Source organism: Phoenix dactylifera, chromosome 10, assembly GCF_009389715.1.
Source record: "Phoenix dactylifera cultivar Barhee BC4 chromosome 10, palm_55x_up_171113_PBpolish2nd_filt_p, whole genome shotgun sequence".
NCBI classification, from domain to species: domain Eukaryota; kingdom Viridiplantae; phylum Streptophyta; class Magnoliopsida; order Arecales; family Arecaceae; genus Phoenix; species Phoenix dactylifera.
The window spans coordinates 14,394,387-14,408,464 of NC_052401.1; the positions used below are offsets into that span (position 1 = coordinate 14,394,387).

At 39.5% G+C, this 14,078-nt stretch overlaps 2 protein-coding genes across 3 annotated transcripts; one reads left to right on the plus strand and one right to left on the minus strand.

The window, feature by feature from the left end:
• Nucleotides 1-385: 385 nt before the first annotated feature.
• LOC103722007 (ensconsin-like) lies at nucleotides 386-7,447 on the minus strand. 2 transcript variants are annotated; one of them, XM_026810381.2, is made up of 3 exons: nucleotides 5,946-7,447; nucleotides 4,745-4,825; nucleotides 386-701 (listed from the first exon to the last, which is right to left on the minus strand). In XM_026810381.2, exon 1 carries the CDS (start codon nucleotides 7,270-7,272, stop codon nucleotides 6,016-6,018), a length of 1,257 nt encoding a protein of 418 aa, XP_026666182.2. In that variant the 5' UTR covers nucleotides 7,273-7,447; the 3' UTR covers nucleotides 386-701; nucleotides 4,745-4,825; nucleotides 5,946-6,015. The 2 variants fall into 2 exon arrangements, with proteins under 2 accessions (XP_026666182.2, XP_008810640.2); XM_008812418.4 differs by lacking the exon at nucleotides 4,745-4,825.
• Nucleotides 7,448-13,395: 5,948 nt separating this feature from the next.
• Nucleotides 13,396-14,049, plus strand: LOC120112090 (RING-H2 finger protein ATL57-like). The gene has a single exon (XM_039130657.1). The coding sequence runs from the start codon at nucleotides 13,396-13,398 to the stop codon at nucleotides 14,047-14,049; it is 654 nt and encodes a 217-aa protein (XP_038986585.1).
• Nucleotides 14,050-14,078: the final 29 nt, after the last annotated feature.

Here is a 14,078-nt window from a genome sequence, read left to right on the forward strand (position 1 = left end):
TGGTTTCGTAATCGTGTTTCTAACGATAAAAATGTGAGATTGATTTTATTGCATTTTTTACATTTACATCAAATATCAAGATAGTCAGCTTATCGAAAATGGCCTCTAAATGAATATGCTGAGACTAGATTTGCAGGAAAAATCTAGATGGAGGTGTAAATAATGACTGAATATGGAATAAAACAACAATCACATGCTTTGGCATGCATATAGTATAGGTCATGTAATCATCATGACAGTTTTAAGAGCATATTGTTTTCCTTGATATTGCTCACTGAACCTAGCAGTTGCGAGAGCAGACACATGGTGATAACTGAATTGGAACAATAGATTTTCATTGTATTCCAAAATAACAATGTTCTAAATAAAGAATTTTCTTTTTTAAAAAAGAAAAATCCAACCACCATTTCCAGAATAGGGCAGCATGTCAACTGTTTGCCGCCGAGTGCTGTTGCCAGATCATCTTTGTGGATGATTTGTTAAACAACCTAATAGCAGCTGTAAATGAGATTCTCCGCCACTCCAGTAACAAAAGAAATGCAAGTCAGATCAAACAGTACACTGAAATCAAAAATCACCCATCAGAACCATGTTTGTGAAGGCATGTGTAGTTGTTCCTCTCAAGCTCCTGAAGCACGACGACAATCAATTCACAACAACAATCGAACAGATGAAAAGTGGCAGCAGTTCACATAACAAACCTGCACAAAGAGAAGAATATAAAGTTCTGCTAGTTTTTCATTCTCAAGGCAGATTCTTCTCTGAGCATCACCCAGGATTAATTGTACAAAGAAGGACCATTTCTTTAAATGAAATTTTTCAAGCCAGCATGCTTTTTAGGTTTCCATCAGAATCTTCAGATGCTATGATGGTGTAAAATGAAGGTGCATGCCCTGCAGATCAGCAGCAGGGCCAACCAGAAGCAATGAGCCAAATGGGAAGACCACAGTCACTGCCTGCAGCTTCAATTTTGATGTCAAACGACTCTTTTTCTTCCCCTTCCTTCTCCCACTTTGATGACATGATAGAAAGCTGACCTGTCAGCTTCTAAGACCACTAATTCATAGCCTTCAATAATCTCAGAACTTTGAAGAGCAACTGATGCACCCACTGCAGCACTTGGGCATTGCTCTTCTCACCTATTTCCTTTCACATGCATCTAGTTTTCAGATCTCTTATATAAGCATGCAAAAAAGGAAGACTATTATTGCAGAGAAAAACCCATGAAGCTTACAGAGTCCAGCAACCATATGCAGAGTTGAACATAGAGAGAAGTAAAAACCAGCAATAGTCACGAAGGAATATGATATGTTGTGTTCGCTTTGTGAGTCCTGCATTGCCGTCCTAAACAAGCCCCATATATGTCATGGAAAGCACTTAAAAAGACCAGACCTAGCATTTCCTTAATATTTGAATGTCTGGTTCACTTCGTAACATTGGAAAAGAACATGAAAAGTAAATCTTGTATCATTCAATGAATTTATATGATCGCATAGAACTGAACGATAAGATGAACTATAGAAAATTGCATAACACAATAAGTTATTTATATGATTCATTTCCTATTTTTATTGCCATCAAAGGCAGTCTCATAATCTCAGGATATTCTCAGGGCATTGAAGACTCCTAGTTCTGTTGTTCATGAGCTCCTTCCCATCAAATATGTGCAAAACCTATAAAGTTAATCTTGTTTTTACATATGTTTCAGTAAGATTTATCGTACTCGTAGGTACCATACCATGTCGAGCATACCGTTACCATACCGGTATATAGTCTCATACCATACCGATACTTGATATGTTTTGCCATCTCATACTGTACCACGTACCAACACTAATAATAGGATGGTACAGGTATAGATCCGGTACCAAAATGACGAACCTTGTATTTTAGTATTTAAACAAATTTAGTACACGCATACATGCCCAGATGCATAGCAAGTAAAGATATGGATACGCACATTATGAGCAGTCCCATTAAGAATTTAATGAGTTTGATGAAGCTCGCTCTCACCAACTATACAACTTGCAGAATACATTACGAAATTTGTCCGTCTTAATCAATGTTGAATAGGTTGCATTCAGTAACATCATTTCCATCAATAAGTCTTAATGAATGTTGAATAGGCTATATTCAGTAACATCATTTCCATAGATAGTCTTCAGAACTAATCTGAAGATGATCATTTTCATAGGATACCTCATATATGCCAAGTTAACAAAACGGTAAAGAGCAAAATGGTTACACATACGTGCTTTGTTTTGATCCCACAATTTTGTTCAACTCCTTGCAAGAATGACAAGTTGATGTTTGGATGAAAATTCTTTTCCTTTTTCCTTTTTTTGTGAGCAATACTATCATAATGTGTTACCACCAGGGTTTGAGCCTGGACTTCCCTAGGGACAAGCCCTTAAAGATAGCGGTGCCAACTAGCGGAGCTAACAGCTGTTGGCAACATTAGCACGAGATTTCAAATGATGCACTAGAATGATCTATTGATCTTACTAATGACTAGATATAAAAAAAAGAGGAAGAGTTACATTTATAACAGCCATTTCAGCGAATCTCCATATTCGCTATGGATAAGCGTATGTAAATAAACCTCTAGCTTCTATTATGGTAAAGTTGAGGGTATTTAGAGTAATCTTTTCCAGAGTTGGCTGATGTTTACTTTCAAGAATGAGAAACCAATCACATGGAAGAGGGTATCTAGAAGAAGTTACAATTAAAAGGAAGGACGGTTAAATACAATGCTCAACAAAATGGTTGCTCAAATTTGTAGGTTAGAGAGAAGGGGGGGGGGGGGGGCGCGAGAGAGAGAATTGAAGTCAATTTGGGTGGGGCAGGAGTGCTTCAGTTAGCAACTTGTAAGACATTTGCTTGGAAAATGTATGTCCAAGTCCCTTTAATATCTTTTCTGTTTCTGAACACAAGGGGCTGGTAGAGGGGTCGGTAAATTTTCTTCACATTCCTTATTAAGGTTCATACCTTTCGGCCATGTTACAGTGTGCCAAGATAAATGGGATTATCAAGATTCAAATTTTTTAACATGGGGACAGGATACTCATCCTTGAATAACATTTTCAGAAACTTTTGGGGCAACCAAATGCCATTATAGGGAGGCAAGCATTCCAAAGTTGAAACAAGGTCCCAAAGAGTGTCTACATGGACATCTTGGAAAGAATCCTCACCTTTGCTTACCTTGATAATTGAACAATCAACACCAAGTATCTTGCAGCAGTACATATTTCAATCTTCAATCATGGAATACAAGTTCCTACTCGGAGTACAAGGAGATGCATGTTTGTCATCCAAGGACAGTTTGTTATACCAGAACTTAGACAATGACAACACATGGATCTGTCTTTATCTTAAACTGTAGCTCCAGATTTCATGAATGGCCTAATCTTACAGAGAGATATTTCTTCTCGAATCTAGATCCATAAGATTTTTCAAACATGTGCACAAGATTTTTCAAACACATGCACAAGAGTTTACAAACATGTGCAATTTTTATCATTCTTTGCTTCACTTATTCCCTCATCACATATTTTTTTCTGTATCGCTCCAATGCTCTATCACCACCACCAGTAGCATCTAGGAAGCTCCTGAAAGTTGGACTTGAGACAAACTGACAAAGAAGTAGCATGAGGCTTACAACCATGGTTTGTCATACTGATTTGTACCAAGGCGTGCAAACTGGCCCTATACCCAACATACCGACATAATAACAGAATGGTACTGGTACAGGGTCTAGTACTGAGATAGCAAACCTTGTTGACAACAATGCTCCATTTTTCAATCTCTAATTTCAATTGACTTATTAGATCTCCAGAAGATACAACATCTATCTGGATGATTGCAAGGAATAGAGAGAATGGTAGAGTTCAAACTATTATACCCAAAGTATACAACCAATTATTCATTACCAAAGAACTTTCTAAAGTCCTGTCTTCCTAAACATCTGCATTTTACTCAAAAGGCAACAGCAATTTCTAAGTATAGTCTCTCAAAACACCCTTTAGTATCATAAAGCCCAAATAGTTCAACAAAGTACAGAAAACAAGCCAGTGTTGGACATCATAAAGATTTATTGCATGAACCAAAAGTAGCAAAACATGTAAGATTTGAATCAATCATCATATATCAAGTAAACCTCCGAGTTGAAACTTGTCCAAATCTGTGAGTTTTCTTTAGTGTTTGTCTTAAAAACAAAAGGAAAAAGTGTGGATGTAGATTGTTTCTAACAAGCATTGTGATGATTTTCACATACAGGCATGTGAATGAGAATTTTGAAGAGCATTATCTGCAATGCTGCATCTTTATTCTTTATGCGGTTAAGAATGTTAATATCCAACCCACAAGTTAAGCTAGGAGGTCATGGGCCCAAAAGTATATATGACCAACAAAGGTCCCTAACCTATTTGATATGGGACTATTCCTTAACACCCTCTTGCACGTGTAGAGCCCAAGAGATAGAAGGCCAAGAGAGGTAACACATGGAATAGTCATCTAAGCAATGGGATGGATCGCTCTATTACTATTTTAGGCTCCATTTGGCATAGGTTTTAGGGGGGCAAGAGCACTTCTTGGATGACTAGAAGCTCTTTTAGGTGATTTTGAGGTGTCTAGTAAGAATTTTAACAAATACTCTTAAATAACCACTCAAGAGATAGTATTCAGAAATTTGCCGTATAATAGAAGACTAAACAAATTGTCTAAACAGCAATGATGAAGTAATTACCAGGAAGGATTCACATCCCTTTAGTTATGCCTTGATGCTTCAATTGGCATCCATTGGATTACAATTTTGAATCTTCTACCACTAGAACATATTCAATAACTGTTGTTAATTGATGAAGTTTAGAAAAGACAATATGTGGTAGAAACAGTAATTCAAGTGAAAGTTGTCCAAGTGTTAAATGTTTAATGGTAGAAGATCTAAAGCCCAACAATATCTTCGCAAGCCAATTATAGTTTGATACAGTTATCACAGCAACAAAATGACTAACAAAAATGATAATGCCAAAGAAACATGTAAAGAACTATAATAAAAAACCAAAGTATGCCATACCATATCTAACCAAACGGTATGAGGTGTACCTTACTGTATCCGTTCAGTACCAATATGCAGTATAAGGAATGTACCGACACTCAATACCGGACAAACCAACATAGTAACAGGGTGGCGCCAATACAGAGCTTAGTACCAAGATAGTGTATCTTGCAAGAAATATGTTTCATTTCAACTCATATCAAAGACAACTCTAACCAAAGTCCGGTACTCATACTAATGCTTTATTATTATCCAAAAAAAATAAAAAAAAGGAGAATCAATAAATAGGTGGCCTGCGCCTTACAAGACATTGCTACCCTTGCACTTGAAACAATTCCTTTCTGCAACCCCCATTAGGAGCTCTTTGGTCGCTCTCCAAAAAGTAATAAGAGTAGAGAATCATAATTTTTTTTTGACATTCAGTTGTTAGAACTTTAACAAATGAAATACCATAACAACACTACAGTACACAATATGGAGGAAAAAATAACAAAAATAAACCTCTTCAAACAAGTAACCTTTGAAACCAACTTCAGTTACACATTTTCACCCCTTGCATTCATCTGACTAAAACCCCTTGGATCATTCAAAACCTCCTGAGCTAGCCCAGCCTCCAAACGTATACCATCAGTAAAGTAACTATAACTATGTTGGTTAGAATTATGAATAACAAGAAACAACCATCATTTTTAGACTACACATTTCCACGAAAAATTACAGCCAAAAAGAAAATGAGATAATGAAGACCTCATCCAACTTCAAACAAATAGGCAGAGCATATATAGCTTCATTCATTAGAATTTCGAACAACGAATGACAATATCATTTACTACAACTACACATTGCAACAAAACTTACAACAGATACCAAAAGGATGACCAAAACGAACCTCATCCATGTTACCAATCTTCCAAACAATCCACTTTCACGATGAACACACCCGAAAGGTCCAAGTTCGATCATCCATCGACGATAAACTGGTCTTCCTGCCCATCCCCACCAACCCGATTCTCCCCCGGAACCATCCCATTCATGTGGTGCAAGCCCTGCATCAGATGGGAGTGGTAGGGCTGGTGATGCTGATGGTGGTGGGGGTGGTGGGGGTGGCTTCCAAGCCCTGCACCGCCGTCCGAGAGCCCTCCAACAGTAGGGCACGCAGCCCACTGGGAAAGGATACCGAGCAGCTGGCCAATGATGCTCTGCTGCTCATGGAGGATCCTTGCCTGGATCTGCTCCATCTCGGCCCGGTGCTGGCTCAGCATCTCCTCGACTCTCTTTCTCCACTCGGTCCTTCGCTCCTCCATCCGCTCCTCCCACTCCCTGTCCTGCTCCCTTCGCCGCCGCCTCGCCTCCTCCGCCTCCCTCATCGCTTTTTCCCGCTGCTTCTCCATCTCCTCTTCCACCTCCTCATCCAGTCTTTCCCGCTGCCGCCGCTCCCTCTCCCTCTCCTCCTCCCGCTCCTCCAGCCTCGCCTCCCGCTCCCTCAGCCGCGACAGTTGCACTGCCAGCGCCGCCCACGCCCGCCGCCGCTCCGGCCGCTTCCTCCTCCTCTTCCTCAACCTTGCCGGCGGCATCGGAGGCGGAGGAGGAGGAGGCGGCGGCGGAGGCGGAGGCTCCGTCTCCGTCTCCACCGCCACAGCAGCAACCTCCTCGTAATCGAACCCCTCCTCGTCCACATCCTCCCCGCCGCAGCAGTCGAACCCGAGCCCCAGCCCCAGATCGCCGTCATCGATGGCCGCCGGAAAGGACGGAACGGCGGCGGCGGCGGCGGCGGCGGAGGGGGGAGGGGGAGGGGGAGGGGGAGGGGGAGGTTCGGGGGGTTTTGGGGGGAGCGGGGCGTCGCCGAAGACTTGCTTGTAGCGGATGAAGTTGGGCCAGTGGGAGACGCCGTCGCCCCAGTCGATGGCGGCGGAGGGATCGTGAGAACCGTCAAATTGGGAAGGGAGGGCGGAGATGAGCTTTTGCTTGACTAGGAGGTACTGGTGTCGCATATTTTGGACCTTGGTGGAGGCGTCCTTCCAGGACCAGACGAAGGGATAGGCGACGGGGTCGACGGCGTGGTGGCCGGCGTTGACGTGGGCGGCGATGGGCCGGAACTTCTTCTCCCGCGTCCGCATGCGGGCGAGGCTGCCGTCGGACGCCATCTCCGCATACTTGTCGATCAAAGACCGCTCCTCCTCCTCCGTCCACTTCTTCCGCTTCTGCGACGACGCCATGCCGCCCCCTTCACCTGCTGCTCCGACAGACCACCGCACCGCCGCCGGAGGACGCCATCAAGAAAAGGGGAGGAAAGACTCTGGATACTTTTTTACGGCCCGAATTCGATGGGATCGGGTTCTAATGAATTAGGGGTCCGGAATGGGGAGGGCAGGGGAGTAACAGGACGATGAACATGTCCTTTTTATGCACAGCTAGATCGGACGGTCGAAATAGACTATTAGTAATTTAGGTAGGACTGCATAAAAATTTGCAATTTATTGTGCTAGAAGTGCTGGTCTAGTGACATGTCTGTGTTCACGCAAGCCATTGTAAAGCTATAAAAGGGGATTTAGTTGAGATTAGAAACTCTGGGCCTATTATAAATAATCAACACAATATTTTATTTGAAATTAATATGTCTTCACAATCAGAGATTTTAGCTCTGATTTTTCAATTATGTATATCAAAAAAAAAAAAAAATCTAGACCTCAATAATTATAGTATCATAGGTCTCCCTTTCTTTCTTTTTATTTTAAAAAAAAAAACTTAGAAAATCTTCGAAAAAAATTAATACAATTTTGAGCCGACCATTTCGAAAGGATTGCTTATTCTTAAATTTAATGGTAGAACTATATTGAAAAAATTGAAGACTATTACGAAACTCCTTATATTTGATGATACGAATACAAAACAGCGACTAAAGAAATTAAAACATAAATACAACTTAGAGCACATTTTTCTATTTGGATTAAAATGCTATTAACTATATTATCTGGATTATAATATTAAAATAAATAAATTATTATTAAGAGTTTTTGATAGTACAAGCAGTTAGAGATTGGAAGCACTATGCACTAAAAATACTTTCTTAGTTTGGTCATCAAATATGTGTTAATGTTCCAAAGTACTTAAGAAAAATATAGTTATCCAATAGCAAACAGCTATTTATTAAAAACTTTATTAACAAAAGCTCTGCAAACAAAAGCCTTGCTGCTTACAATGCAAAAGGAGACCTTTCTGTGTTCTATTCACTGGATTCTCAACAGCATGGGCAACTCTGTAGCGTGTAATAACTCATTTTGAAGCTTCCTTTCTTGAAAATCCGAAGGTGATAAAAGTGATTCCCATACAGTAATGTCTTGGCTTCTAAAAGCAAGAACTCCAAGGCTTCTATATCTAGATGCTTGACTTTTGCCATCTTTGTAATTAGGTGTTGTTTGCCCTTCCTATTCCGTTCAGGTACACTAAGAACTTATTGGTTGACAGAAAGGGTGACAAGTCCAATGACAGGGGATAGATAGGTGTGCAGGCATATCAACTAGAAGAAGAATAATTGAAAAGAGGATACGAGAGTAACGTGGGCCCAAATGCCTTAACTTTTAAGGACTTTTGCCATTGTCACACCATTGTTTGAAAAAGATGGAATTAGATAGGTGTAAGGTGTAACTTAGGCTATAGTAGTAGAAATCTAAATTAATGTTACTTCTACGGTAGAGTCATACTGGTAAATAAAGTGTAAAATAAGGCTATGATAAGATAAAATTAAATGTTGGATGTCGAAAGTTTTTTTAAATACAATTTTACTTATTTATACATAATATAACAACTCCAAATTAACCACTTATCTTTGTAACTGCACGCATCACCACAATGTTCAATATTCCAAAAGTTTCCTCCTTCGATCCTACACGTTGTATAACCATGAACTAGATCATGAAGCAACATCCTTAAGCCTATGACTCAGACCCATGCATCATGGTTGATCAGGGCTATACCTTGGTCCTTTGACCTAATATAATGGCCGAACTCAACCTCTTCAGTTTGTACCTTCACACCTGGTGGGATTTATAATTTATCACGACCGAATCTTATTAAGTGCAACAAAATTCATATGGCTTTCATCTGCTTTAACTCCTCCTAATCTTGTCTATATGGTGCTTGTTCATGGTTGTGAGTTAGGTTATTGAGATGGGGTGTAAACAGGTATCCTATTCCATTTCTCTCATATCTTTTAACGTGAACCTTGTGTTCCATCTTACCAATATGGTAGCTTCCTCTCATGATTGTTGTATAACTTTCCTCCTCTTGCAAGTATTTTAGCTCATTCTGATATTTCTTACTCTACTTTCGAATATTTGTTATTGAGGAAAGCTTGCCCTCCTTTGTTCTACAAAAACATGCCAATTAGACAAAGAAAGTAAAAGACAAATATCTATATCCAAATTATTTATCGAAGATCTCAAGAGTCTTCAAACTTAATACTACCAAAACACCACCTCCCAATCGCATAATTCCACTACATCTCTCACTTCACACTCATCTCTATGTTCTCTTTAACCCATCATATGTAGCCAAGTGAAAATTCAAAAACTCAACATTTAACAAACTCTAAACCGGACATATTTTAATCATACTCGACCTACATAATCTAGGAGGGTCCCTGGATCCATTGTTGACCGGTTTGGTTACTTTAGATAGATTTGGATGGAGGTTAAAACTTAATTATGAACCAAAATTTTAGAATGTTGTAGTTTCTTATCCGGAGAAATTTGGCGATTGACAGCAGTCAAAAGCTGATGTAAGAGTCAAGATTTAGCTTCTGTCCAAATTAAAAAAATTATAATATTTTTTATTTTGAAAAAAATTGACTCCCACTAAAAGATGAATTTGAACCAAATTAGGAGGCAAATCTCACTTGCATAAATAAAGGTCTTCTACCATAGTTTTATACCATTGACTGGAAGAAAGTAAAAGGACATTATTTGGCTATCTATCTCTTTTAAGAAAAGAAAGAGGAATTCCACTCGGATTTAGAGACTTGAACCCCCCTAGTATAAAACAGAGAATTTGTAAAGAATTTTTAAGTAAAGACAAACAACTGAGAGTAAAAGAGCTTAAAGCTCTCCTTTCATGTATTTTCTAATATTTTCTGTGAGATTCAAGTTGAGCGAAATGAAGGATTACTTCTTTCTCCCTTCCACCAGATCATGTATTGTAACGACTTCGAACTTTACCAAGAAAAATGATTAGCTAAAAGGTTATTAACTAGGGTCATTATCCTGCTTAAGTATCTAAAACCTCCCTAATATGACTTAATATGGAAATGAACACATACTTGCACAAGTCCTTACCATTCTTACCAAGGTAATGATTTAATCACAAGTTCCTGATTGGCTCATGGTCAACCCAAAAGCCTTTGCTATAATGTATTCTAGTCATACATGAACCATGGTGTGCTTCGACACTAATGCAATTTGTAATGACCCGTGAACTCATTTAACAAGACTAGAAAAAAGGTTATTAGTTGGGATCCTTGGGCTTACTTTAGTAACCGGGTCCTTAATTGAAATCCTTTGTAGGAGTAAACAAATGGTCATGCAAGTTCTTATACCTATATATTCTATTAACTTAACTCTCACTTAGTGACAATATGAATCTATTGAAATTTATTTTATATTCCAAGGGAGACTTGTTATAGCATGATGAACATATTTGCGATAGAGGGTAGCGATTTGACGCTAGTGCGGGTTGAGGATTCTTGTACAGAATATTAGGGATTTGATATATATCTAGTCTTAATAAAAATACCAACTTGGATTGTGATGTGAAGGGTTAAGGATTTAAGACGGCAAGGTCGGAATTGTTTTCTATAAGTAAGATGTGTCCAAAATGTACACAAGTCTAGACTGGTAGGATTTAGGCAAACAACTAAACAAGAAGTTGTCAAAATTAAATGCAGCCTTGATGAGTGCTAATATGGCTGCATTCAAACTCGTGGCTTGCCTCGGTTCTGACCCAATTAGATCTGATGGGATCCGTTTTTAAAGACCGAAGGATTGGGCCGGGTCTGGGTCTTATATTTTTCAGCCTGGCTTGACTCGGCCCAACTAATATATTCAAGTCTAAATTGGATCAACAAAAAATGGACCTAACTTGACCCCGAACATGATCAGGCTAATGCAAAGACCTAAATCATATAAATCTCATTCTCCTTCATTCTAAATACCTTTCCCAATTGATTTCATGAACTACAACTCCTCTTTTTATTTTCACTTAGTTTTATTTAACATTCATATTTCATTATTTGTTTCGGTTGATTCTTTTCATAATTCCCCCAAGTATGTGTGTGTGTGTATATATATATATATATATATATATATATTAAAAATCGTAGTTTGTGAAGTTAAGAGTGATGAATTACTTGGATGAAACTATATTTTTTAAATAAAAATTCAAGCTTGATTTGGCTCTTTCACTTTTTATTTAAATTTTTTAGTAATCTTATATTTAATCATCAACTACTATATATTTTAGTTAAAAAAAAATAAATAGATGCTTAATTTGAACTACAAACTCGATCCGCTGGTCCAAACCTGAACTCAAATGTTTCGCGTTGGTTCCAAGTCATGCTTAATCCGAACCCACCTAAAGGACCCCTTGGGTCTGAAATCCTTTTCATGGACCCAAATTGACCTCAAGCTTGATCGTAATGTCTCTAGTTTCTAGCCGAGAACAAAGAATTCCATCACTTGCCACCTCCGCTTCAATGTGATGTGTCAGCTTTCAGCTATATGGCAGTCATGATATGGCATGGACGGGGACGGAGTTGATGACCTGTAGTGATACAAAAGTGGCTCCAAGCAAAGGTTGCAGTGCCCACTCTACCGCAATCTTAATGGATTCTTAGGAAAATATGAAAGCGAAGGGCTCGTTGGTTCGCGGGAAGCATTTTTCCTCCTAGGAATATAATTTCTGAAAAACAAATTTCTAGAAAGGGGATGTCTAGGAAAATACTTTTGATATGTTTGGTTGACCATGTGAAAGTGACAAATTTCCAAAGTGCTTATGTTTGATTGGCCATCCATTTTTCTGGAAAGGTTATATATAATTTCTATTATGCCCTTAATAAAAATTAGGTCTTTAATGCATCTTTAATACTTCTTTAATGCTAAAGGATCTTTTTGGGAAAAAGTAAAAATTAAGTGATTCCTGCCTCTTGGGAAAGTAACTTTCTCATGTTTCTCGTGGGAAAGACTTTCCCATGAAATGTGTAAATCATATTTCCATAGGAATACAACTTTTCCGTCTCTCTCCTTTGAAAACTTCAACCAAACAAGAGGCATTTCATTACTTTTCCGTTGACCATACTTTCCTCCCTTCTTTCCCCGCGAACCAAACGAGCCCTAGAAGCCCATGAGAGGTTCCATGAATGTACTTAAGGAAGTTGTAATTAAACTTTTATGAAGTTTGATTACAGCATATGGTATTATTTTTCATTTGGTTTTGGGACTTCATATTTCCAGCTTGTGGTTGGTATCTGCAATTTAAACAGTAATCAACAATGTTTGACCCAATGAATTTGTGTCATGGGTGTCCCCTGTCAAATCCCAATGATTAGCTCGGATTCATTAACAAATCTCAATGTTTGGCCGCAGCTCTATTTTGGTTTAGCTGCTCTGTGAGAAGGCATTGTGGAAAATCATGCTAGTTACAAAAAAATAAAATATATGAGGTGCTTGTTATGTTTATACTTTGCTAGCTTGGTAGCTTTTCAAATCATTAAGTATCGCATTAACTTCTGGAATTTATACCAATCCTTCTTGGCAGCAGAACTTTTGGTTGGACGAAATAAACATCCCGGATCATGATTCATGCAAAAATCTCTGTTTTACGACAGAATATTTTTCAGAATTTGAACTCCTGCAATATTCAAAGTATATTACTTCTTCTAAATATCAAATTTTACAAAAAAAATACCCTTTCCAAATTTTACTTCTTTACTTAGAGCTTTAGGGCCGTTGGAACGCGTAAAATCCGGGATTTAAATTGAACGCCGCGTGGCGTATTGCTTCGTGGACAAAGATTAGACCAAATCCGACTTGGACTTGGCAACCTTCAAACTAGAATCTTACCAAATCTAGGCGCATACCTTGAGAAGTCCTCATCCCCATAGGATTATGGAAGTTTCCAAATCCAGTCACCAATCCAATGATCCACTGATATTTCCTTGATGGACTCGGAACTCCCATTAATATATATACCTCTCTCCCCTCTCGTTTCAGAGTCATAGTTTCTCACTCTCCTCTCTCTCTCTCTCTCTCTCTCTCTCTCTCTCTCGTCTCTCTTGATCTCTAGCAAGGATGATGCAATACAACCTTGAGCTCGACGACGATGGCTCGCGCTTCCTATTGGAGACGAAGAACTCCAAGACCTGCAACCTTCGCCTCACTGCCTTTGCCTCGAGACGACGCAGGAAACCCTCCGTCGCCGAGGCCGGGATCTTCTTCCATCGCCGCCACAAGCGCAGGTGGCTTGACGGCGAGACCATCAAGAACGGCACCCAGATGGATCTCTGCCACAAGAGATTCTTCCAAGATTTGGACTCCCTGTTGGACTCTCGTGCCGCGCTCAAGATCTTCGAAAGGATGATCTTGGAGCTGGACTTTGGTGGCTGCGAGAAGAAGCTAGCCAAGAATTGGGTGCACGACGTGTCGAAGTTTGGGTGCATGGCGGCGATGGCGGCGGCAGGGATGAGGGCGAAGATGATGACCATGGTGGTGGAGTTTAGTGGAGTAAAAATTGAGACGTATGAAGATAAGGACATGATGGACTATGAGGAATCAGAGGAGGAGGAGGAGGAGGAGGAAGAGGTTTGCTGTATTTGTTTTGAGGAGAAGGAGAAGGTGGAAGAGGTAGAGAAGTTGGCGTGCTCCCACTCTTTTCACGGGCACTGCATAGAGGAGTGGTTCCAGAGACAGCAGCGGTGCCCACTCTGCCGATCTGACGTGCATTAAAAAAAAAAAAAAGATGTTTCAACGACATA